Below are 25,622 nucleotides of genomic sequence, written 5' to 3'. Positions count from 1 at the left end.
CCTCCCAACCTGTTGCACCTCATATTGTAGCTGCAGTCCTTAATAACGCTTCTTGAGGTAATTTCCCTTCTTCCATTGTAGAAACGGCAGAAGCCCAAAACTCACTAATTTCCATACTTCTACCAAGGTCATCATCTACTCTAGCACCATAACTTGCACTTTCTCGTGCTGTTGTTTCATGCTCTTTTAAGTAATCTTGAACCAATGCTCTCATTCCTCCCTTGCCAAAATTGGTTTAAAGAAGATCCTCCCTATCTTTTAATGCTATCTTTCCATCTTTTCAGCAAATAATTCCTTGTCGTATCATATTATTAAATTCATTGTAATCTTTCCTAGTATGTGAAGCGTCATCACACCAAATGCATCTTTGTACATATCCTTGTTTTGAAACATTCTTCAAATTCTTTGTAGAAGTATTCTCTTCAAGTCTTGCCAATTTGATTTGAAGATCTCGCATTCCTCGTATAATTTCTTCCATCCCCATATCTGCTTTTTTTGATAAGGATGTCGAAGGTTGAAATGTAGGCATTGTTGGTGGTGTTGTACGTACTGGAGCTTTGGGTGCTTGTACTATTTTCGGAATATTGCTCCTATCCTTCCTTCTTTCTCTTTTTGCAAGCAATCCCACTGCATCTTCAACGTTCTTCCACTTTGTTGTCAATCCTTCATCTTCTTCTTTGTCTTCAAGAAGGAGTTCCAATTTTCCTTGCAATTCTCCATCAACAGCTTGAAGAAATAGATCAACTTTGTTCAACTCCAATGTCAATTTTTCTACTTTCGATAATTGAGAGTACTGCCTCTCAAATTCCCTTAGTAGATCTATTGCTTGCAAATTCTTATTAGGCCGTTCAATCCATTCTAGAAACAGCTTCTTAGTAATGCGATGAGCATCTTCCAAGAAATATTTGTCTTTCAATGCATGTAAAAAAAACCTCCCATGAATTCCCATAACGATCCGTAATCGATATAATATGGTCTCTTATCTCCGGTATCGTGGCAAGTCCAAATAATTCAACCATTTTCTTCTCAGAAATTCGATTTAATTCTATTTCACGAACATAACATCTTAAATACCTTGAAATATTCCTTCCGTCAAATTGATCAATTTTATTGACCACTGCTTGTAATGCTTTGGTTGCCAAAGCTTCTTTTCGATCATTGCTTTGCTCTTGCTACATTGATAATGAGAAGGCTTGAAACAAACTAGCAATAGACGGATCCATGTGCATACCTTGTCCTTTAGAAGAACCCCCACCAGAAACTCCTCCCAAAGATCTTTTAAAATTTCTATTTTCGTTCTCCATAAAAATAAAAATAAAATCAAATGAAATCCAATACCTTCCACCTCAAGCTTTCACGTCGAGTTCACCACTTATGTCGTATTACGTACTATCTTGCTTGAGAACATGTCGGGCATCTGGCTGTAGGAGGTAGTATGGTGTTTCGCTAGTACTCAAGCAGTCTATCGAGTTCCTCACTACCCAAATACAATCTATATCGGATTGCAATGTAAAAGCTTAATTCCAATATAAAACGCCTAGAGACCCTATATAACTTCAATCTCTTTTGTTATTTTTATTTTATTTTATTTATTTTATATTTTTTATTTTATCTTTTTCGTTAATTATCTTAATCCTAGACCATGAACTTCTACAAGCTGTGATCCTCAATCTATCCTTCCGACTTGTTGTGAAACATCTATCACTAGTATCTCTGCAAGCCCTTTCAAATGCTCAAGAAGTTCCAGTTCAACCCCGCTTACAGATTGTGAGGCTATGCTACAATCCGCACCAATGTCCCTTGGCCGCTCGTCGATATTCCTCTTATTCCTGTCGATAGGTCCCAATTATCATAGAAACCCTAAACAAACTCCAATTTTCCAACTTTCAATACCTCTTTAAACTGTTGGCAGATATCTTCTATCCATACAGTCAGATCAACACAACCACGCATGCATTCAACATACTCAACCTTCTAGACAACTCTGAATTTCAACCATAGAAGTATCTCCCATTTCATCAACAATCAAGAGTACCAGTCTTTCCTCTCTTATGGAAAAAAATCCAGTTTACCAATATAACACTGACTTTCAGCAACGATTGCCTCAGTCTTTCCAAAACCCCATGAAGAAAAAAAAATCCCAATTCTTTGTCTTTTCGAAGCATGAAGCTAACTCTTCGACCTTTAAAACCCTGATTCTCTCCTTTTCATTTCTTAACCTATCCTCCCCTTTAACCCTGAGAAGATCCTATTTTTCCGCCTTAGACTCCCTGAATTGGAACAGCCGACCTCTCCATTTTCGCTTGTAAGAGATCCTTTTACAGAAATGACGTTCCAGAAACGGCACAACGAATGGAACAGCCTGAAACGGAATCAAAGCCCCGTAATTGGAGCGCATTGGGTTGCTCGACCAAGTCAGGTCTCATACTGGGTAAGAGGTCCATAATAGGACCTGGATTAGAGGTCTTCTGAAATTGGATCCAATTGGCTCTTTGATCCAGGCTCACCCGTCATTGAATTGGTCCTTTTCCTTTCTGCTGACTCCCGTTATTAGAATCGAATGGAGCATTTCGTTACTGGTGAATATGCCCCGGCTGACTGTAACGGGGTGACTGAACCTGGCCTCTCAATATTTGTACTGGAATTGGCCACCGCTTCTAACATCTAAGGTGACTAAATATTAATAAATCTTCTTCATTTATATTTTCATCATATAGACGTGTTACAACACGACAACGTCCACAACTTCAATACAAAGTTATTTGAAAAGATTATCACATCCATGATGCAACGTGAGAACTCGCACAAAACCTCACTCATTTTTAAGAAATAATTTGAAGATACCATTGAAAGCAAAAACAAGAACGTTCTGCATTAATGGAAGAAGATTAATTGTAACAAGATATGGATAAGTTATTTGTATATAGGGATAGATAATTTGAACTATGGAAGTTTTTAGAATTGGAGTTAGGTTAGTAAATTAGATAAGATTTATTGTGGAATATTTTAGAAAGAATTTAGGACAATTATCTAAGTGGGGTCTACTATGGAATCTTTTAAAAAGAATTTAAGATAATTATTTAAGTAGGATCTATCATCTAAGAATATTTTAGAAAGTCCACGTTGATAGAACAAAATATAAATAGGATTGCCCAAGGCTTTTTGGGGCATTTGGTCGAGTGTGGCTTTAGATCCTTTTTCTTAATACTTTTGGATTTTGTATCTTCCTATTTTTTTTTTTGTTCTGTTTTAATTTCAATTACTCAATTTTGTCTTTTGTGTCAGATTCTATTTAATTCTGTTTAGTTTTGTTTTAGTTCAGTTTGTCCTACTTTGTAATGAGGTTTATGTTGTTGTGGATTAGAAGGATCTTAGACACTTGAGATAGACCAGTCTTGTTTCACTTGACCATAAAGTCTTTTTGATCAATGTCTTTCTTAATACAAACTTAATCATTTTTATTAATAAATTTTATTGTAACTTTGTGAACTTTTCAATAATTTCTTGTATATTAGTTTTGGTTTATAAATTAATAGCCTTTTATGTTTAAAAATATTAAATATATACATTTTATATGTCTCTATTTTATTTCACATATATATATATATATATATATATATATATATATATATATTGAATTGTATATATTTATTTTTATTACTTTTATTATAATTTATTTTTATATTTTTATATCCAAAAATAAGAAAAAAATTATTGGCAACAATCTGTATAAGATAATAGATATATATATATATATACATGTAAAATAAAATGGAGATATATAAAATGTATATATTTAATATATTTTTTAATACATATTTTTTCAAAATATATTTAATTTATTTATTTAAATATCAAATAAAACTAAATAGTTTGAATAGAGACATATATAAATGTTAGATTATTTTATTTCTCTTAAAATAAGTATAAATTCTATTGGTATAAAGATAGATGTTCAAGAAATTTAAGATAATATAAATTTTTATAGAAATCTTATATTATAGATATATTTCATTGTATTTTATAGCATTTTTTATTTTTAGTTTTATTTTTCCATTCACAACAATTTTAGGAGATGAAGTTTCTTAAACTTAATTCATGTATTAGAATTAATACTATCATGTTTTTCATTATTTTGTACGCTATGTAATTTTAAAAATAATTAAGTGTCAAAGACAAGAACTCAAAGATTGTAAAGAAACAAGTGAGACATATATTTAAGAGAGATAAAAAAATAAGAATAAGAAAGTATGTATATTCATGAAGAAATTGGAATGACTATTTCTAAAGATTAGAACACTAAAGATTCTTGAAACTAGACTAGAAGCAAGAAAAGAATTGACAAGAGTTATAAAGGCCATACTCTTATTTCTATATCTACTATTTAATTAGGAGCTACATGGCAATATTCTACAGGATCTTTGACATGTGTTCAACCTGTGGGACATGTATATAACTTACAATGCAAGTTTCCTAAATGTGTGCCACATGGCCAACTTAAATCACAAGTGGCTAATATATGCAACATGTGGCTAACATGTTGATCTAGTTTTCAACTTATCAATCATCTATAGATAGGTAAAAACTTAAATCATTTTTATGAAGATTTTAAGATGTTTTTTCATAAGATATTCTGTAATTTTATCTAACTTTACTTAGTTCTATCTAATTTTTCTTATCAAAGTAATTTCTATTGTTGGCTATGTCCATGACATGATGTTTGATAAAAATATCTTTAAAAATTATACCATCTAATGAAATTATTTTAATTCCTACTTTAGATCATTATATTTTTAATACCGCTACAAATGTTCTTAAATAGATATAATCTTGTAGAAGATCAAAAGTTTTAAAAGATAAAAAAAAAATCTAATTTATATTAATGATTGCAATAGAAAAGTATATATATATATATGTGTGTGTGTGTTAATATGTTGTATTATAAAAATATATGTCATATTGTAATTAAAGTTTAAAAAACATATAATTTAGTTTAATTTTTAATTATATTTATGATAGTATATGTATAAGATATTGCTTATGCAATCATAATTATTACTATTAATACCTCAATTCCATAAAATTTTCTCACAACCATTTCTTTAAGGTTGTATATATATAAAAAAAAATAGGTAGAAGGTTGTGATCATAGTAAAAAAATTCTTGTGGCATTAGTAATACCTTATATATATATATATATATATATATATATATTTATGTCTACACACTATAAATTTTTAATATATAAAATATTATTAAAAATCTTTTACATATAGTATTTAAAATAAAATATTAAATTAAAATTAATACATAAAATTTTAAAATAGAATAATTATAAACCTATATCATATAATATACATGTTCAAATATATATAAAACTAATTGAAACTAGTGTTGTTGGCAACAAAAAAGTGATCATATTTATCCAATAGTTATCAAAAGTTGACTTATTGCTTCACTTTTGATTTACTTTTGATGAAAACAATGAGATATGTAGCTAAGCAAAGATGGTTTTAGTCTCTTCTAGTTTATTCTTTGTAAGCTATTTTATATAAGAGATATGAAAGTTGTTAAAACAACCTTAATATTTACTAAATCAATCTATCCATCCTAACTATTATCAAAAAATTCTCCACTACGAAATTTACTTTAATTGAAAATTGATCAAAAAATAATTGGATTTACAACCAATGATGATAGATAGGTTGAATCAATAAATGTATGGGACAATTTAAGAATTCCCAATAATGAATGTAAAATGAAATAAAACAACATCCACATGACTATTATCAATTATTTAATTAATTATGAATTATGAACAAATTACATAAACAATATCTCATTAAGACAAAATAATATATAAAAAAAAAAACCTATAAAGTATACATTGATCATTCAAATGAAACACCTTCTACTTTTTTTTCTAGATAAATGTCCTCATCTTTTTACAAAATCTAACTTATAACTCTACATCCCAACAATGTATTTAGAAACAAAACACAAGTACATGTGCTTCTTCCATCAATGTTCTACAGATCCCAATATCTTTAAATTTAGCTTCCAATTTTTGTATTAAATTAATTCCTATATCCATCAAGATGAAAAAATATATTTAACCACTGTGTTTTGAATTGGCTTCATTCCCTTTTTTCATATCTTTTTTTGTCAAATGTTTACAATTATTTCTCTTCCTCCCCTCTTCTTCTTCTTCTTGCATTCTATACCAATATATAAATTTAAAAAGAGAAGCTTTTCAATTGGACAACTAGTACTATCAATCCATTTACTATATTTATAACTAGCGCAGGTGTAACCTCCAACCTATTCCCTTCGTCTAACACTTGCTATTCAGAATACACATTTTCGAAGATAAAAACAAGAATCATTTCATAATTTTCTATTCAATGATGCTTTCTATGCAACCTGAGTGCAATAGATTCTTAGAATTGGTGATTCCTCCTCTCCTCAACATCTTCCCCTCTCCAAATTTTATGCATAATTATGAATGATTCACTCTCCAGATTCTCACAAATCCATTCATAATCCCAATCGCGTGGGACTGAAACCCTAAAATTCTGCATGCATCTCCCATCGTCGTCAACACAGTCGTGGATTTGCATGGGCGATCGGCTCCGACAGCGCGCTACACTTGGAGGTCAGATCGGTTGCAGCGCACAAGGATGATCGAGAAGCTACACCGGGCAGGAGTGAAGGAAATCGTGGACTGAAAGCAATGCAGAAATGCAGGGGCCAGTCAGGATTCACCTGTCTCAGCTTTTGTTGCAGCGGCGAGAAACCAAAAATCGTGTGTGAAGATTTCCATGGCAGCGCACTAGTGCTCCGCTGCTGATTTTGTACCCACAACATCAAGCTGCGTTCTATCGGCGTTTGTGATGTCCTAGAGTTTTACAATTGCAACCGTTCGGGTGGGTTGCAAAGCTTTCACCGCACTAGTGGCATTATAATGGTGGGGGATAGAAGAGAGGTTTAGGCTATGGTGGGCCTACACGATGCCGACAATTCCCCTTCAGGTACGTCACGGAGCTTATGGAGGGTCAATGAGCGGTGGGATGCTAATGGTTAGCTGCTGGAATGACTTCCGAGTATGTTCATCAATTCTCTGTCACGAACACGTCGTCTTCGTCGAGGGTTTGAGAAGATGCGGATTCTTTCGACTAACCAATGACGTGGAAATCTCAAGGTCCTGTCGTGTCGTCCGAGCACACTCGTGCGTTACGCAGATGGCGATGAGCTCTAAGCTCGAATATGAATCTCCATTCGCCTTCAGTGGCAAGATCAGCTGGAATCAGCACCACTGCGAGAAACCCTAGAATCTTTAAAATCCTTCAAGTTTAGTTGGTGTGCGGCTTCGGCAAAGTTTGTCCGAGAGTAGGATTCTTTCATCTCCGGAATAATGTCATTGGGTTACTCTGGTAAACCATAAAGGATAAGAAACAGTCAATCTTCCGGGAATTATGGCGTGCACTGAACTAAGTCGAACAATGGCCTCCGTAGCTGGGAAAGGTCTTGAGGCGCGTCGCCGCGTTTGCTCGTAACAACAGCGCGGCTGGAGGATTGTTATCCTCTCCACAAAGTGTGAATATACAAATATTTTGGGAAATAAAATAACACAGAAACATGATAGTTTATAAAACCCACCATCGAAAGCGTGGTATTCCTATCCAGAGCATTACCTTTGATTCCCGCTTGTTTGCAACAACCACAAACGACCCGATCTCAAGTCACCGCCTCCGAATTTTACCAGTGGACATCTCTTTCACGCATTTCTATTATCCTCTCGATTTCCAAGCTTGCCCAATTCTCTAACTCGGAGGTAATTGTGGTCTCGCTAGCACGTCAGCGTCCTCCTGCCCTCCAAGCCCAACACCTTGTGTGCGAGAAGAATGTGGGCCATAACAGCAAGGTTAAAAAATGCGCATCAAATTTGAGTAACGCTGAGGATTAATGCGGCGATATTCCAGGAGGATTTCATGACTTGTGATCCTCACGAGATTGTTCCAAGCAAGCGATCCAGTGCGGTGAGTTCATCGATTCCTGGAAAAAGCTCACCAATACTCGCCCCGTTCTTTGACGAGCCGTTAACCCCGCACGAATGAATGTGGCCCAGCGCGCGTGTACATTTCCTAAAAGCTCTGTGTGATTTTCTGCCAGTTCGCCAGATTTTTGAGAATTTTCTTGGCCATATTTAGTAAGAGTTAGGGTAATGAAGCTGCAATGGTGTCAATTGGAGAGGGAGTGTCTCGGTTGTTGGATGTTCCAGTCGTTTGGGCGCTCAGTCACGAGTGGTAGCGTAGCCCCTGAAGCCGAAAAGGGTATCTTTTCTGTCAGATGCTTCACTTTCTTTTAGGCTGCTTCTGCTCCGAAGGTTTTTCGGGCCGTTCTGTGTTTATTTCCTGTTTTGTTGCTCAAGGTTGCGGGAGTGAGGAGCGTGGGACGTAGCCACAGCCATAGCCATGGCGCTCCGAGTTGTCGCTCCGAGCACTGGGCAAGCAGCGTGTTGGGGAATTGTGTCCTTGCGAGATGGCGGGAGTAGGAGGAGTGAGAGCGGCGGTAGAGTTTGCATGGCGATGAGTTGGGAGGGGCAGCAGTATCAGATGTTGAAGAAGCAGCAGGTGCAGGGATTGGGACATTGGGGGGCGCCGATTACAAGAAAATCCGTCAGCAGGAGGCTGGTGCAGAGAAATGCATCGGCAGAGCTCGCGAATGGGGGTGGAGACGATGGGGGAAGTGGTGGAGTGAAGGGGTATGGGGGTGGCGATGGGGATAGTGAAGAGGAAGGCAAGGGTGGAGCTGCGAACCGTGAGGAAGCTCTCATGGTGTTGTCTGGATTGGGCAAGACGCTTGAGAACTTGCCAGCCGATCTCGCCTCCGCGATTCAGGAGGGACGCATCACTGGCGCTATTGTGACGAAGTTCTTCGAGTTGCAGGACTCCAAGTTCTTGGGCTGGTTGCTGAATTTTAGCGGATTCAAGGAGCGGCTTCTTGCTGATGATTTGTTTATGACGAAAGTTGCGATCGAATGTGGCGTGGGGATTTTTACTAAGGTCTCATTCCTTTCTCGTGGCTGCTTTTGTCTGTTTGCCTCTTGTTATCTTTCAATTTGAAATTTGAAATTGTTTTACAGTGAGGACATATGTGGACCTTGTTTGCTTGACGAACGCCGCTTTAACATTAGTAGCGGCTGGATTGAGATACCTATTGGTCGTGGGTCACGAAAATATGTAGAGGAAGATTCTGCAAGTCTTTTGCCTCTATGGAGAACTTGCTGTTAGGCCGAAATGTGGGGAATTTCCATGTTCTCCCTTGCTGAGCTCTTTTTTTGGGAGATAATCTGTTGTTGTGTCGTTTTGGCGTTTTGATAATGGATCGACCAGGATGAAACTCCTGACATTCTTTTCTCGAGTGGCCTAAGTTACCATCTCATTCGCCTAAATACGTGAAGAGTCTTGAGAGGTTTTTCTCTTATGCATTCTTGTCAGCACATTGGAATTGCAGACAGCTGCTGAGCTGGAGAAGCGGAAAGAGAATTTTTCGAAGGAGCTGGACTTCGTCTTTGCTGATGTGGTACGCTACATACTCAAGTCATTACCTTGCCAAACTTTCAGCATTTAAGTATCTTCTCGATTGGAGGATCTCCTTGACCTTTTATCTCAGATTCTAATTTCAGTCGAACACGAAGAATAGAACGGCACGCTGATTTAATATTGCATACGATTGAATACAATTGTAATCTTCCTGATCTGGTGCCTATATCTTCATTGGTGAAACAGGTGATGGCTCTGATTGCTGACTTTATGCTGGTGTGGCTACCAGCCCCAACGGTGTCATTGCGTCCTAGGCTGACCGCAGGCGCTGGAGGGCTTGCGAAATTCTTTTACAATTGTCCTGATAACGCTTTCCAGGTAACCAAGAAAATCTTCCCTTCCACACTCTATTCACGTGGTTGTTTTTGTGGCAGCTACACGTCGTGCTGTTGTGGGTTTATTTACCCTGTACCTACGCCCACAATGTAGTGATTAGAAATGATGTTCCTAATGTCGTCTAAACGTTTTGAGCTATTAACTAATTTGTAATCTTCGGGTTGGTTCGTTTATGATATGCAGGTTGCACTTACAGGGCAAACCTTTACTCTTTTGCAACGTGCTGGTGCCATTGTGGTAAGCCTTTCTGCCTTACCTGGGCAATTGCGATTGCGAGCCTTGAAATTTAGGTTTTTGGATGCTGATTGAACGCAGTTTGGTCTCGAGATTCAGACATCATGGTCTGAGAGAAGCTCGTGTGTTGCTGTTTGCAGAGAAATGGGTCCAAGTTGTTGGCTGTCGGTACAACAGCCTCACTGGTACGATGTCATGGAAGTTTTTCACTTGACGTCTGTTGCTTTTTCATTGCAGTATTCATCTGAAATCAATGCATCACTACTCTTGTTCAGTTGCTTGATTCAGTTCTAGACTCTGATTGGAGATTCTAACGGTATCAGATGCAGGGAATCCAAAATCCACGGGTCAGCAGTTGTTATCCAATACAGTAACCTAACTGGGAGTTGTTGTCTTCTGAATTTTGGCAGGTCGGAACAGCCTCTACGAATGCCTTAATTGCAATTCGTCGAAAGGTGGATAAGAATTTTGAGGGAGAGTCGGAAGATATTCCAATCCTTCAAACGAGTTTGGCCTATGGAGTTTACATGGCTGTCTCCAGTAACTTGCGGTATGACTTCAGACATTTTAGGCCACCTTCGTTAAAGCAATCCTCTCTCAAGCTTGTAATTGTTACCATGTTTACCCTCTGATGTCGACCAAAGAATAAGATTTGAGAGTCCTTTAGGTGCCACAACAGGTAATGCAGAAGCACGCACTTGACACGAACTATAGTGGCATTGCTTTTAGGATTTTCGTGTAGAATGGCGTTGATTAGTAGTGCATAATTCTCACCGGGGAAAGAACTTTGTTTCAGGTACCAAATTCTGGCAGGAGTGGTTGAGCAGCGCATATTGGAGCCAATGCTGCACAATCAGAAGTTGCTTCTTAGTGTGATGAGTTTTGCTGTTCGCACCGGAAATACGTTCCTTGGTTCATTGATGTATGATTCCATCTTTTTCTCTTTTCTGAAAGTCTCATGCACGACTACCTTTAGAAACTGCTCAGAGCTGATTTTATTTCAGAATCACTGCCACGAAATACCGTTTCACCTTGTCTTATGCTAAGGACGTATGTGTAGGTGGGTGGATTACGCACGATGGGTTGGAGTACAGAAGGACAGAGGTTCTGAAGAAGCTGTCGCAGCCATTGAGGATGCTGCTCAAGCTGTTGCCGGAGCTACAGGATCAGCGCCTGCTTAGAGTTTTTAGCATCACTTGCATCTGTGAGGACATATGCAACTAATTCACCTTCTCAACTTAAAATCTCTTTAGTGATGGTAGTTCTACCGTAATAAGTTCATTTCTTCGTGCACGACTTCAGGAAAGAGCTGGCCTCAACTTCTTTTGAAAAATTCAAATTTAATTTTTAACGAAGGTGAACTAGACGCTTCCTTACTGTAAGTTAAGTTTTGAGCTACATCTAGCATATACGATGGACATTCTTGTACATCATGATTCCCGATGTCACAGCAAATGGCATTTGAAGATTGTGATCCAGTATTTTTATGGTCTCTTCTGACGCTTACATACTCCTGGACTGGTCACTGCGGAGGCATTTGCATACTGTGAACTGGTCGGTTTCATTCTATCGTTGTTCTTTCATGTTCGAATGAGGTTGCGGAATGTTTGAATGAGTCTATGTACACGTTTGAGCGCTTTCTACTTCGTATCTATACATGCATGGTGCATGTATTGAATCTCTGGGACGGAGCAGTTAAAGGCGAATCTTAAAAGTGCTGTGCAGCTCCCGTGGATCACAGCTTGACATATGTTTGTCCTTCATGTTCGCTTGTATATGTGCTACGTGGAGGCGACAGCACATTTTATGCTCACTGTCTAGCTAGAGCTGCGAATAAGAACGCTAGGCTTGCGATAGATCTCTAATTGTACTGACGTTTCTTTCTCGAAATCAGTTATTAGAATGTGGACGCGTACTAGCTACATCTAAGACCTCTCGTCAAATGCAGCAGTCGTGCGCTTTGCTGCCTGCAAAGGCTTCAGAGATTGTTGCAGCCAGAGCTAACTTGACCAATGAAGTGATGTCTTTGTTGATTACGTAGTTGCTTGAAGTGGACCTTGGATGTGTCCGCGCATGCAGTCGAGTTGAACAGCATTACTCTTTGACCACAACCGCCATGCCGCCGATTCGCAGTAAAAGGTACGAGCCGATGTTGTGGTTAACGCATTATTGAAATCATGTCTGTTATATATCCTAAAAAAAAATTCATGTGTGAACTAGCTGGAAACACAAACTTCAAGCAAGCCACAGATCCATTCTTGTAGTCCTAATATTTATTGAAGTAGCATTGTCATCGAACGCTGCCCGTGCACATCCATTACTATTTGGTGACGATGTGAGGGCAGATAGGACACCCCAATGGATTTTCCTTCTTGATCCAAGGTTGGCGACAGCTCTGGCACAAGGAGTTCAGTTCTCGCACTCCACTCGGCGAGGATGTGGAAGCAACAATACTTGTGTCAATGCGGTGACAAGTTTGCAGAGGCTGTAGGTGGTGCGAGGGACAAGTTTTCGGTTGGGTAAATCAAAGGATCTTTAATCTTGGTAATGCGGGCTCAATCAGATTTTCGTTTGAGATCGTCTACGTGACTTGATAACAGCTCCTGGGTTGGCTGAAGCTCGGCAAGAATTGCCAATTTTTGACGTGCACATGCGAATTGGCTCTTATCCAGTGCTACATCAGCGCTAATTCTTAGGTGATGTGCCAACATGCTATCCGACCCATCTCATTCTAGGAATGACTAGAATGTGTTGATATTAAACCAGCGGCTCATTCCAGAAGGCGAGTAGTCAAAGTTTGTACGGAGTAGTCCGATACTTGTATTCTGAATCGATGGAAGCTTTGGCTGTGGTTTCTACGATGCCAAGGCGCTATATCGCTTGTCCTAAATTCATTTATAACTTCACATTGGCGCCGACTGTGACAGAGATCCCGCTCACATTAGCAGATAAGACGAAGTAATCAGTCCTTTGCCTTCAATCATGGTATCGTCTTCTTGTGCTTGCACTACTTATGCATTTTCTCAGTGTTTGTCAAATCCTTGTTACAACGGTTAAGGAGAAAGTCCAACATAATCCTTACTATGTGACTAGAGGAACTCTCTGTATATGAGTCCCCATGTTACGCACTTTGGATACCGCCACGGCACGTCACCTCTCGTATCCACCATCAATTTTTAAGAGTTTCTGGTATTTCCCTGTCAGTTTAATCCCACGTCAACCAGCTCCTTCATGGAGTTTCTTTTATTGCTCAGCAGATTAATTTGGTACCCGCCTCGAAAGAAATGACCGAGGACATAACAAGCAAATTCAGCTGCGCTATCTGGTATGAGGATCTGCGATATTGGGTTGTCATCAAAAGAGGCACTTGGTTCGATCAGAAGTGGCGCATCTGAAACTCCACAGTTTGATGTAAGAATCTTGACAGAATAATATGCCTAGTGCTACGTGCACGACTGTTTGAATTGCGCACACATCTACGCCCAAATCAATGATCCAACCTTCTTCTAAATATCGCTCGCATCCACCCTGGATTTGACTGGGAGTCAAACCTTCTTATCTTCTTGGTGTCACTGCGATTCAGGAGGTTTGGTAATCTTGGCACCTGGACTGGAAGGCATTGGATTGGTGTCAGTAATGAGGTGCTTCGGCCTGATGTCAATGCAGGAGGCCTTCGAAGAATCTTTTCCATTTTGCTCAGGAGGTTTCGTCTTGATGGAGCTGAGAGACTTCCTCGAAGATTCTCCACGCACTTGCAGCCGAGTTTCGATGGTGTCGAGCCCTTCCTTCTGCTTCGGAGATCCGGTTGAACCATGAGATTTCCCATCTAAATTTGAATCAGAATGAGTTGCGAATCATGTATCTTACGAACCATCCCTCTAAAGTCTCGTGATGATCATCGTAGTGACGTCCACCTTACAAAGTTCAATATTTTAGGAGTGGTATATTCTCCAATCGCTTATTCGCAGAACCTACACTATTGCTGCACCATGTTCAACCCGTGTATCAGTGTAAAATCCCAGATCGCATTGCATTACAGACTCAAAAATTATAGGAGCCTTTGACATGGACAAATCAGTGCAGTGGCTGATAATCAAGTTCCATGATAAGAAAGTAAGCAGCTACAGGCTAAATTCGTTCGGCTTTTACTCTGGTTCACGGTAATTGGTTAAATTTAGAGGTCGTGAAACTTTCTCTCCTGCAGGCCTGACACGCTTTCGAATTGCTGGTACCTCATTGACCACAGGCACCTGAATTCTTTCCTCCTCTAGTAGTATTGTTCGAGGAACTATCACTTTAAAAGCCTTTCAAACTCGATGACATGCACTTGCACTGAAAAAGTGCAAGTCTCTTCCTTAACCCTGGAATCCACTGACTCATCCGTTCTGAATTTTGTTGAAATTCTTTCAGGTTTTGCTGTTGCCAGGAATTGCAACCAACTGCCGGAGAATGGTGATATTGAACCATTATAAAAATGAATGTCTCACTTACTAAAACCTAGTTAAAAACAAAGTTGTCCCATCTATTGAAACCATGATAAGAACTGATATGTTTGGGGTGAGTGGTCTCTTGTGGATATTCATCTTTTGCAATTCAAAGTTGGATCTTGGCAAAGATATTTTTTGTACTTGTTTTCTTTTTGTAAAGAAGATTTAAATTTTTGGAAGAGTTGGTTGTGTAGCATCATTTGAATCTCTAAAGGTTTCCTTTTCATTAAAACGAGTTCAACAAATTACATCATTAATTTTAATTTCCATTTTCTATATATCATCATTGTATACATATAGTGTGTAACAAAATTTAATCAATCAGAAATGGAAATTCAAACCTTTAGACTTGGAATAATGTTTGCTACTTGGCACTCAATTAGTACTGAAAAATACACAAGTTGTGAGTAGAAATTGCTATTTCAGCTCCAACAAATGTCATGACTTAGTTTTGCATGCCTCTTATATTAAACACAATAAGGTTGAAAAAGAGGAATGCAATATTGCAAAACTCAGATTTTCATGTATATTTGGATTATACTTTATCTCAAAGCTTTCTACATGTTCCTTGTGGATCTTGTTCAATAATCATGGTGTACCTAAAAAAGCTTTATGCTAGTGCTAAAATAGACCTTGATAACTCTATTTTTATGAAGTTGCAAGCTAGTAGTTCTACAAAGGATGTAGCAAATGAGTTGTAGATGACTTACAGTCATGTCATACAAATTTAAAAAAAGAAATAGTCTAATCTACAAGGTTGTAGTGGTAGTGGACCACAAGTGTTCACAAATGCATAGAAGAAAGTATGTGTCAAAGTTGCTACATTAGTAGGTAGACAAAGTATTAAGTTGTTTTGTGATGGAAGATGCAAAAGTGAGTTAAAGAACACAATTTTCATTAAATATAATTTCCCGGTACATATTAATGTGAAAGAGACATATTTTCCCGTCAAAATGTAGCATGCTCAAACTATTAAATTACACAATTTCTGGAGAGAGATGACTTATTGCCAATTTCTCTACCTCGTTGATTGAATTAGGAATTACAAGAGTTTGACTTAGTTTTGCTACACACTATCTATCTATCTCACTCAATTGTATTACTATATTAGCTATAATAATATAAGTTTCACTACTATCATCAACATTATGTATGTGGTGAAACTATTGTAGCATATTTCATTTTAAAATCTATTTTTGTTTGTATTACTGTCTTTGTTGAAGTAATTCAAAAAGTTGCAAAAACAAAATCTCTTGCAATGTCTACAACACTTACGTCCATATGTACATTAGTTATCCATACTTATAAAGCAATACAAGAACATTTAACATATATGGTAGAAAGAAAAAACATATAAATATCTACCCTAAACCCCATCTTAACAACTGTGTCATGCATGTTCAAAAAAGGTGTACAAACTTTATTTTGTTTTATAATAATCAATCAAAACTAGAATTTTAGTACTGAAATTACATACTGGTAAATTCTTATTGAAACCTTCACTTGAAGATTCTTGTTTACTCTCGTATATAAGATATAGAAAATAAAAGTTAATCTCCATTGATGTGCACTGATTATCGCAGTCAAAAAAATGATTATCATCATTTACAGAGCACCATTTTGTGATCAACACGTCATAGAACATACTGTCAGATTATTTTGGAACTTGGAAAAAATACATGCATTGCTCAAACATGATTATCAGACTAGTTAAGCATGATCAGACTATATTCCAAACCGTAACCAAGCCATGCTACACTTGAACTCTGCTTGCTTGGTAACTCCTGCTAACAGAAATAGTATCTGGTAATGTAATTCTCAGATTATTTTCCTTTTGTTTTTAATAATGGAATATCACCAAATAACTGAATGATCTCACAAACCTCTTCGTTTCTCGTCTACCCGATTACATTTGTCTCTCACACATTGGGTCTACCTCTGACGTTCTAAGAAAAATGAGCAATGTACCTAGCTATTTGGGAGTAAGGTACAATAGCATTTTCAGTTATTGTACAATGAAAATTAGTATTTGTTTAGTTACTCATTTAATGCGAACTAGGGTCCCAAGGCTGACTGCAAAGATGAGGATATCAAGAGAATTGGTCCCCAACTTTCTGAATAAAGGATTTGGCTAATGAAAATAAGGTTCAGTACTGGTGGTGAGGTGATAACTGAAATGAGCACTCACTGACTTTGCAGATTAAGAAAGTGCCCACTGAAAAACTCCGTTTGGTACTGGTGACAAGAGTTCTGGATCATTCCTTGCAATTAAGAGTTGCCAAGCGAATGTTGAAGGACATAGGAAGATAAAACTGTACAAAAGAAGAACCCATGAAAACTCCACCAAAACACTGAAAAATTTAAGATGGTTAACGGGAAAAAAAAATACTAATTTCGAGAAATACAAAACCGATAATGGCTCATCTTGCGAAAAACACTACTAACTGCACACAATTGAACCACGCTGTACACACCTTCCAACCTACCCAGAAGTAGGAAGTATGTAGAGAACAATATGTGGACCAAGCAAGCTTAACAATGAAGAAGAGATCGACGCCCAAGGTCGTATCATGTGACCACTGGAATTCATATGAAATGCTTGTTACAGATCAGAAACATAAACACCGAGGTGAAACGTTTCTTTAGAATAATTCTACACACCAACACACCTATATAGTGCTAATGTAGAACTTATTCAGCATGCTCTCACATAAAAAAGATGTGTTCCTAAGAGCAAAGTCAAGAGTTTGAGCGGCGGAAAAACAAGACGAGGCTTACAGCAACTACTGCCACACTTCCAGCAATGATTGCCGTGTGCATGCTTGAAAAGCCTTCAGAAGTTTCCACTACCTGCACAGCCTTAGGGGCTGCCGTGATTTTTTTCCGTTTTGGCTCTTCCAAATGAAGAGTCAATGCCTGCATCAGCAGAGATTTCATCATCAGAAATTGTACAACGCCCAAGGAAGAAAAATGGGTCAAGTCCGTGATTGTCCTTGTGCCAAGCATGTTACATATGGTCTACGATCTATAATGTATACAAAACAAGACCACAAAAGAAGACCCACCTTCCATCCGCTAATGCGTGCAAAGTTGACAGCAGCCACAAGATCCGAGTCAGTGGCGAGCAGCACTTTGTCGCCTTCATCGTCCACATACTGCAATAGAATCATTCTCCATGACAGTAAGCGAGAAAGTAATTGGTGTGCACACTTCTAGACGTCAAAGAGAACACTACAAAATTTAGTCAAACAACCTTTGAATACTGGTGTAAATCCAAAAATTCACAAAACGCGAACATACCATAAGTCGGGATAGGTGAGTACGATCAATATCATGCCCAACACGCTGGGCTATCATGGACATAAGCTCAGTCAAGCTCTCAGATCCTGCAAAAGTACCATTAAAAATGCTTGAAACTCTGGAGCATTAACTACTGTGCACTAGACAAAGGTGTGTGCTAAACAATTTCGAGGATTCATCGCCTACTCAAATTTCTGTCTAATTTGGTGCTACTCCAAAAGTGCAATACCAATACCAAGGTAAAAAAAAATCCGATTATTGGAGATTAAGTGTTTCAAGCCCCACCGCAGTTGAAGCGATGGTTTTGCTCCGTTCCATCGCGACCCGTCACCTTGAGCTTAAAAGCGAATTGATTGCCTAGCCCAAATGAAGGATAGCTTGAATGTCTTTCCTGGTAGCCAGATTGCCTTTCTGAATACATATCAGACTGGCGAGCAGAAATATCACTGAAAACAAAGAGAAATCCTGATTATCAGATCAGGTATACACAAGCAAAACATAGAGAACTTACCCTGCAAAGAATCCAAAGTCACCCGCGGCCCACTGGAATTTGCCCTTCCGTACAGAAAGGTTACTTCCAGCTAATGGAAAAGCCATGGGAAAAACATATTCCTAAATGCAAAGCTATAAACATATCTAGCCTGAGACATTATTTTCTTGACCAGATGTATTTCCAAGTCAAAGGACATTCTCTCTCTCGGTTCATACGACTAAAACATGTTCCATCAGCCCAATGCCTGCACAAGATGGTCAAAATAGACGATCAGCACTGACAAACCTATGAGAATCGTCATCTTCTTCAGCTGGCTCCAGAGCTAAAGCAGAATCCCAGAATTTTTGTAACATGTTTGTTGCTTGATCAGCACCTCCACCAGCAGCACTTCCGCCACCAACCTTTCATAATCACAAATTCGCCAGCTTAATTAACATGAGAAAATATTTCCCTCAACGTGATAATTCTGAAAAGGATGACTTCAGCACTTACAGTTGCGACAGCACCATGCGTAAGCTGTAGAACATCCACACAGGCCACAATGTGTCCATCTATACACAACATACACAAATTGTGAGCTTACAGGATACAACGCTGACATAAGCTAGAACAAATTCTAAAACAATATGCGTAAGAGCTTATATTCAAAAACTACGAAGCTACTAACGTAAAGTGACGCGCTACTAACAAAAATTGAAGAACATTCTACATTCTTACCTCTGTCTGTAACCGGAAGATGGAGAAACTTGCCATCGTGCATGGTATGTAGTGCATCCACCAGAGTGGTATCCAAACCAGCACACTCAGGATTAGGTGTCATGACCTACATGTGAAACCCGATGACTTTAATTCTAACAAGCTATTGAAGGATAAGAACTACAACTCTTTAAACCTGACAGAAGCAGCTGCGTGTGACCTTTAATCAACAAACTGAAAACGAAGATCAGTCATCACATGATACTGCTGACGACATAATTGAAAAATGGGCTCTGAAAAATAACAGTGGAATAAAAACAATCAGGAAAAACCTTATCCAAAGTGGTCGTTTCAGGGGGTAGACCTTGCGCAACTACTCTCATTAAGACGTCCTTTGAGCTGTAGCCATCAAATCCAACACGGTGGTATTTCTGTAAGCAAGGTGACAAATATGCATCTCGGTCAACTAAAACGTATAAATACTTGTACAAGAACATGTTCATACTCTTCCAACAGAGTAGGACAGAATAAATGAAAGTATCGTGCTCTTACGTAAGAATGCCTGTTGGTTTGTTACTGGGCGAAACAATAATCACCGAGTTCATCCGGTTTTCCTTCATTTTTTTTGTGGCGGCAGTGACAGTTTCAGATGCTGAGCAAGTTGGCACTCTGCAGCACAAACCACGAAACTTGAGAAGAGCAATTCAGCATCAACTTATGTCGAAAATGCTCGAAACTGTAAAGAAAATCTTTGTACACAATAACCCCACAATACCACTCCACAACCAGATATTTGTGCTCGACAAAGAAGAAAATTATGAGGGAAAAGACTCACTTGGTTCCTTCTGGAATAATCGATCCCAAAGTAGGTCTAAACATCTTATCCCGAAGATTCTCGATAAAGCTTGACTTCTCTGGCATCAACAAGCACCCAACAACTCATAAGATTCTACGAACTCAATAAATAGCATCATAAAATGAAGAAGCAGATTAATATACAAATAAAAATATATTCCCCGGACTTGTACACGGTAAAAATTTCATAACATAAATTTTGTTAATTAAGATGCGTGAAAAACTCACCAGTAGCATTGTTGCCCCACTCACGCTCAACAGATTCAACAGCAGCTGCAATAGCATTGCCTTTCTCAGCAGCCCGCTCCATGCGAGCAATAGCATCGTAGAGACATTTTGTGATATCCAGAAGTGCAACAACCTCTCCATTCTCCACTACAGGCAAATGCCTGAACTTGCCTGTCACAAATTGAGATATAATATATGAGAAGCTGTCATCTTGCAATACACTAGGAATATATGGTTACGCTTATTTTCATGAAATTCGTAATGAAGTCAACCAAAATAGCCCGTAGATTCGAACATTGGATAGAGAGCATGAAAAACCTCATGTCTACCAATCTAGCTGAAATTTCAGATCAGACTATCTGAATTATACACGCTAAGGTTTTAACCTTTTACAAAACAAAAGTAATGAATAGTACAGCACCTTGAACCATCTTCTGTAATGCTTCCACTGCAAGAGTATCTCCCATAACAAAGACAGGATTCTTCGTCATGACCTTCGATACTGAGGTATCTTCAGGTCTAAGCCCTTCAGCAATAACTCGTGTAGCAACATCCTTCGACTCAGATAGTAATGACATTAAATGAGATCCAGAGGGAAAATATTCTCATGGCTTCTTGGTAACCAAAAAAATGCTAACAGAAACGGCACTAAATCCCCACAGTAGTAGCCGGAAGGCTGGGCATCAAGCTAGTCATCAGCACAAGTGACAAGACCCGAGACAAAGATCAATCGCCATCTGGAGAGATGTAATACACACAGTATGGAAGTCGAATTTTTGGATGTATTCAAACATCGATTCAAGCCTCATTACGCATTAACTTCAGGGTTTTTAAAACTAAGCTCGTAATACCAAACTAAAATGGTGCGATTATCAGAGGCAGTGACTGCAAACCATACCTTGTCTGTGATAATGCCACACAATAGCGCACTGGAATCAACAAGCAAGGCAGCATCCACCCGTCGAGTGGCCATTCGACGACAGGCATCGGCAACAGTACTGCCATCGGGGATGGTGAGAGCCTTCGACAACCTCAAACGTTTAACTGTCCGCTCTCCGGGCGGTCTGTGAATCAAGCATTTACGTATTAGATTTCCCTCGCCTTGTAATGACAAAGAAGGATCGCAGAGTAATAATTAAGACTGTTTGACATGCAATTTCCGTATTTCCTGTTCATTTCTTCCAAGATGTATTTCTAAGATGCCAACTTTTCGGACCACGTCATTTCACGCTACACGCAGCTGTACCAGATTGCAACTCTAAATATAAAAGGACACTTCAAACAGATTCAGCATTTTCAAGCGACAACGGCGCCTAACACTAGTACCAAAAACCGCTGGTGTTGAATAAACTTAACAAAGCTCAAGGACATCACACCTACGAGGAAGTAAATGCCCGAAAACTGCAGATGCTACATTGAGATCCGCTGATTCTATCCTCCAAAAACCCTAAAGATCTAACCACGCACGTCAGATTTATTGAGACGAGAGAAGCTTGAAGAGGTTCGTTATGGCGTCTGACATTTCCAGATCGAAGGGCGCTAGCAACGACATCAGTATTTATCCATTGCAAGAGAAGTGACGATCTTCTCAAAATAAAAGTCAATCACAAGATAATTGAACAGATAGGTAAACACGCACACAGATCGAGAAGGTTTGCGGGGAAGCGTGACGCCGTTTCCCAAGCCGCTCTTCTTCTGGCCGTTGAACGGGCCAGGTGTTGAGCCTGAGCGACCGCTCTTCTGTGAAGACATCGGGCGCTTCGTTGATGCTGTTGCCCCTCCTCCTCCTCCTCCTACTCCACCTTGAGAGCCTGTAGTGCTCATTATCAGTCTCCTTGACCCCTCCCCGTTCTTTTTGTAGGAACTGTCGTTTCCACAGGGCACGCTTTCTCACCGCCAGGCTGGGCACATCCACGCTCTCGTGCCTGAATACTCGCCAAGTTGCCCGCCCACTAAACCTAACACTCTCTATTCGGTAGTTCCTTGCTTCCTGTCACACTTACCGTAAAACTCTTTACCCTGCACCTCATCCAATTTCCAATTTAAGCTCTAGCTCATGACAAACCAGGCAACGACATTCATCACCGCATGCCTCTGCGCGTGCCCAGCCTAAACAGAACTTTACGATAGCTTCCTTCCATCAAGAACCGCACAACCAAGCCAAGTCTCAAAACCTATTTCCGATCTCTAAAATTACGACAAAGGCTATCAGGTTGGAGACAGAGATATGGAACTTAACTACCAAACTAGACTATCGCAAGAGAAGTTGCATAACGCCAACAATTCTAGCAAGATATGGCTCGTTTCAGAGAGCCGAGTGTGATCGGGAAGCAAGGGAAATCAGTAGACGAAAACTATCGCATGTGTGGCAGCTACAACCATCCCTAGTGCAACAGCAGGAAACTTCAAGCCTGTTGTTCTGATGATCGTGTCCATTTCTTTGTTCTCCTTTTTCTGGTGCGTTGTTCGAAGAAAATCGTTGCCTGCATTACGGCAATAACCTCGAATAGTTTTATTGACCAGACTTGGACGTCAACGTGGGACCCTTGCTACAGAACCCGCCCTTGCACACGAGACTTTCGCTGGCATGTGAAAAGGCTGTCTGTGGCTTAACACTTCGTTGTTCATTCGCAATCATCGACTACATTTCAATCGCTTCTGCACACTGTTTAACAACCAAGCTAGCTCATCCTGGTGTCCTCAAACAGCGGAGTGCAAATTAAGAAGCGGTACTACAAACTAAGCTGGCCAACACTATGAAACTGCTTCACTCCCTCATTAAAAGTCGCTGAGTGCTTGCCATCGCCAACTTCACAGAAATTCATGGGATTTTACAGCTTGCAGCAACGTTGATGGGACATTGAGAATCAAACTTCGACGTGCTCAACATTGCGAATATGTCACATCAAACAAATCAGGGCTAGTTTAATAGGGTTAATAACACTTCACTGGTGTGCATTTGTAAACATGTTCATGTTGGTTTAACGTTGAATTATCCAGTGATATATCTAGCATTGTTAGATCATCGAGAACTGCTCAGCTCTTTTAGTATGAGATGAAGTACAAAATCACAGTTCACAAATTTTCATGTGTAAGATACAAGAGGAAATTCGTTCCTGATCTCAAAATACAAAGATGAATTCAAAACATATGCGACAAACGTGAACAACGTGACAGTATGTCATGAGCTCCAGAACAGAATGAGCTCACGTGCTGCAGTGCAAAAATCTAGATGTCACCGATATACTATTGCCCTTGTTTCAGGTCTCGAGAGTTATCAGTAGAGTCAACGACAACTCTGTTCAATAGGTGACAACAGCTTAGAGCGGTCATGTTCGTTACACTGATTTAGAGTGGTACTGCTCAATCATACGAGTTACTCTTGCTCCTGCATTGCTCACTGCTGGATTTTTTTGCTAAGGGTGGATCAACATACCCGGCCAACGTCCTGCAATTTGCTTGGAAATGTGCAAAACTATCATGTCTACACTCTGTTGCGCGCCGATACATTAGAGGATACAGACTATCCTTGGTAGCAAATGAGATTATCCACTCAACGTGCTTGGTGAAGATCACGCACTACGTTCTCCATGCAATAGGCAACATTATTGACCACAGCCTCTACTGACCATGCACTTGTGTCAGTGTAAGTACGAACGTCAGCCCGATAGAGTTGGGTTGTATGTTTTAGTGCGAAGAAGCAACATCAGCTTGGACGAGAGGTGCGTGAAGGATGGCGTTCGTGAGTAATATCAGTCATCTACGAGCCAGAGAGACGAATTGTCTCTCAAAGATCTTCATTGCGATTTATCCTACCCTGTTGTGATTCAGGAGTATCAGGTTCATACAAACAGCTAACAAGGAGTTTTTGCATTAGAATCCGCATGCCATCTTTACTCATCCTCAACAGAGGCATTCAAGTACAAAATCGTCATTTGTAATCCTCTACAGAGCGATGGGTGCGAAGGCCTATCAGTACTAATGCATCCGTGAGGCTAGCAATGAATGTAGACTTCCTCGTGTGCGACCCAAGCCTTATGGCTAGCCGAAGCCGCTGGACAGCCTTCTTCAGAGATCTACTTGGATCTTTGCCTCATCTTTCGGCGCTTACGTTTCAGGCGCCTCATGCGTTTTTTCTTCCACTGCAAATGTACACAACATATAATCAGTACGTATGAATAGCATTTCGATATTCTCAGCATTTATCTGGAGTAAAAGTCAAAATAAACCCTAGGCTCTCAGCGATAGAATATTAAGACACTGATATATACAACTACGAAATCTGCATGATTTATAATCGCGCACGGCATCACGCGAGCCACTGTCGGATGGACTCGAAGGGGAGCATCGTAAGGTATACCAATACTTTGGGGCTTAAGTACAGGCATCACCGGCACAAACAGCAAATAACCCTAACCCCGAAAAGAAGAAGATTTTCATTATTTCTCACATCTTGTCAGAGATGAACGCGTTGTATCTTTCGGTTAGCAAAATGTGCTCAGTAGTGTGCTCAACGAGAGAACAAAGGTCCTCAAAAGAAAGATTAACGAAATCTAAGCAGGTACGAAGGAAACCCACAGCGCTACAAATGGTATAAAATAGAGCAATGAGTTTGCAAAATCAAATAAACTCACAACGAAGGACAAAGCAAAGCACAATCAGAATCCTACTCAACACATATACTCCGAAACAGTTCTTGTCGCAATAGAGCAGAACGTCGACAAATACAGAGAAGATGAATAAAGGAGCCAGAAAGCTACTAACCTTCGCCCTCATGGTTTACGGAACTCTTCTAAGGATGCAAGTGCTAAGCAGATGAGAAGCCGCAAGAAGTAGGTCACGAAAGAGAAGCCAGGTATTCTGAGGGAATGTATATAAAGCCCTAGAGCCTCAAACCCTAACGGGAACCATTGGGTGTGCTGCTCCTGACTCGCGGCTGCGGCTGCGGCTACATAGTTTGCGACGATATTTTTTGTAGCAGCGGTGCTCTCCCTCTGTCGATTGAGTGAAATGGTAACTAAGGATTATCACGAGTTAAATATTCCTTGAAAACTCAAACTATATCTTTCTGAAATAAATAATGCAATTTTAACATGGGTGTATTGGAGTGTGTAGATATATCCAAACAGAAATCAGGTAATAAAATTGGAAATATTTATTTAAACCTCTAAGAAAGTTGATATTTTGGTTCTTTGAAAACTTTGAAATACATTTATTATATAAAACAACTTGAGTATAACACAAAGAGACAAAGAAATCTTTTGATTGGAACAAGGGGAATGTAGGGACACACGGAAATATTGAAATGAAGGAGTATAGATGAACAAAGAAATGGATGGATATGCTGGAGATTGTGGTCGCCCAACATCATTGATTTCTACTAATTAT

The 25,622-nt window shown here is 39.2% G+C and overlaps 2 protein-coding genes and 1 long non-coding RNA gene across 4 annotated transcripts; 1 reads left to right on the top strand and 2 right to left on the bottom strand.

Annotated features, from left to right (window-relative positions):
- The first annotated feature begins 7,079 nt into the window (after window positions 1-7,079).
- LOC112278678 (protein RETICULATA-RELATED 4, chloroplastic) lies at window positions 7,080-11,656 on the top strand. Of its 2 annotated transcripts, XM_024512302.3 has the most exons (9): window positions 7,080-8,039; window positions 8,432-9,065; window positions 9,517-9,585; window positions 9,792-9,923; window positions 10,125-10,178; window positions 10,316-10,360; window positions 10,586-10,725; window positions 10,972-11,097; window positions 11,236-11,656. In XM_024512302.3, exons 2-9 carry the CDS (start codon window positions 8,475-8,477, stop codon window positions 11,354-11,356), a joined length of 1,278 nt encoding a protein of 425 aa, XP_024368070.1. In that variant the 5' UTR covers window positions 7,080-8,039; window positions 8,432-8,474; the 3' UTR covers window positions 11,357-11,656. The 2 variants fall into 2 exon arrangements, with proteins under 2 accessions (XP_024368070.1, XP_090105879.1); XM_090249753.1 differs by lacking the exon at window positions 7,080-8,039 and having other exon boundaries at window positions 8,092-9,065.
- Window positions 11,657-17,214: 5,558 nt separating this feature from the next.
- LOC112278659 (CBS domain-containing protein CBSCBSPB3) lies at window positions 17,215-23,122 on the bottom strand. The gene is made up of 14 exons (XM_024512280.3): window positions 21,874-23,122; window positions 21,133-21,298; window positions 20,656-20,788; window positions 20,235-20,405; window positions 19,987-20,065; window positions 19,704-19,820; window positions 19,484-19,550; window positions 19,173-19,278; window positions 18,948-19,006; window positions 18,741-18,856; window positions 18,248-18,408; window positions 17,963-18,048; window positions 17,728-17,817; window positions 17,215-17,578 (listed from the first exon to the last, which is right to left on the bottom strand). Exons 1-14 carry the CDS (start codon window positions 22,056-22,058, stop codon window positions 17,402-17,404), a joined length of 1,713 nt encoding a protein of 570 aa, XP_024368048.1. The 5' UTR covers window positions 22,059-23,122; the 3' UTR covers window positions 17,215-17,401.
- Window positions 23,123-24,099: 977 nt separating this feature from the next.
- On the bottom strand, window positions 24,100-25,071 carry LOC112278673 (uncharacterized). The gene is made up of 2 exons (XR_002968775.3): window positions 24,999-25,071; window positions 24,100-24,376 (listed from the first exon to the last, which is right to left on the bottom strand). It is a non-coding gene; the product is annotated as an uncharacterized LOC112278673 (long non-coding RNA).
- Window positions 25,072-25,622: the final 551 nt, after the last annotated feature.

This window comes from Physcomitrium patens, chromosome 1, assembly GCF_059467195.1.
Source record: "Physcomitrium patens ecotype Gransden chromosome 1, ASM5946719v1, whole genome shotgun sequence".
In the NCBI taxonomy this organism is placed as follows: Eukaryota; Viridiplantae; Streptophyta; class Bryopsida; order Funariales; family Funariaceae; genus Physcomitrium; species Physcomitrium patens.
Note: the sequence above shows the minus strand (reverse complement) of the source record. Positions and strands in the feature narration are given on the sequence as shown.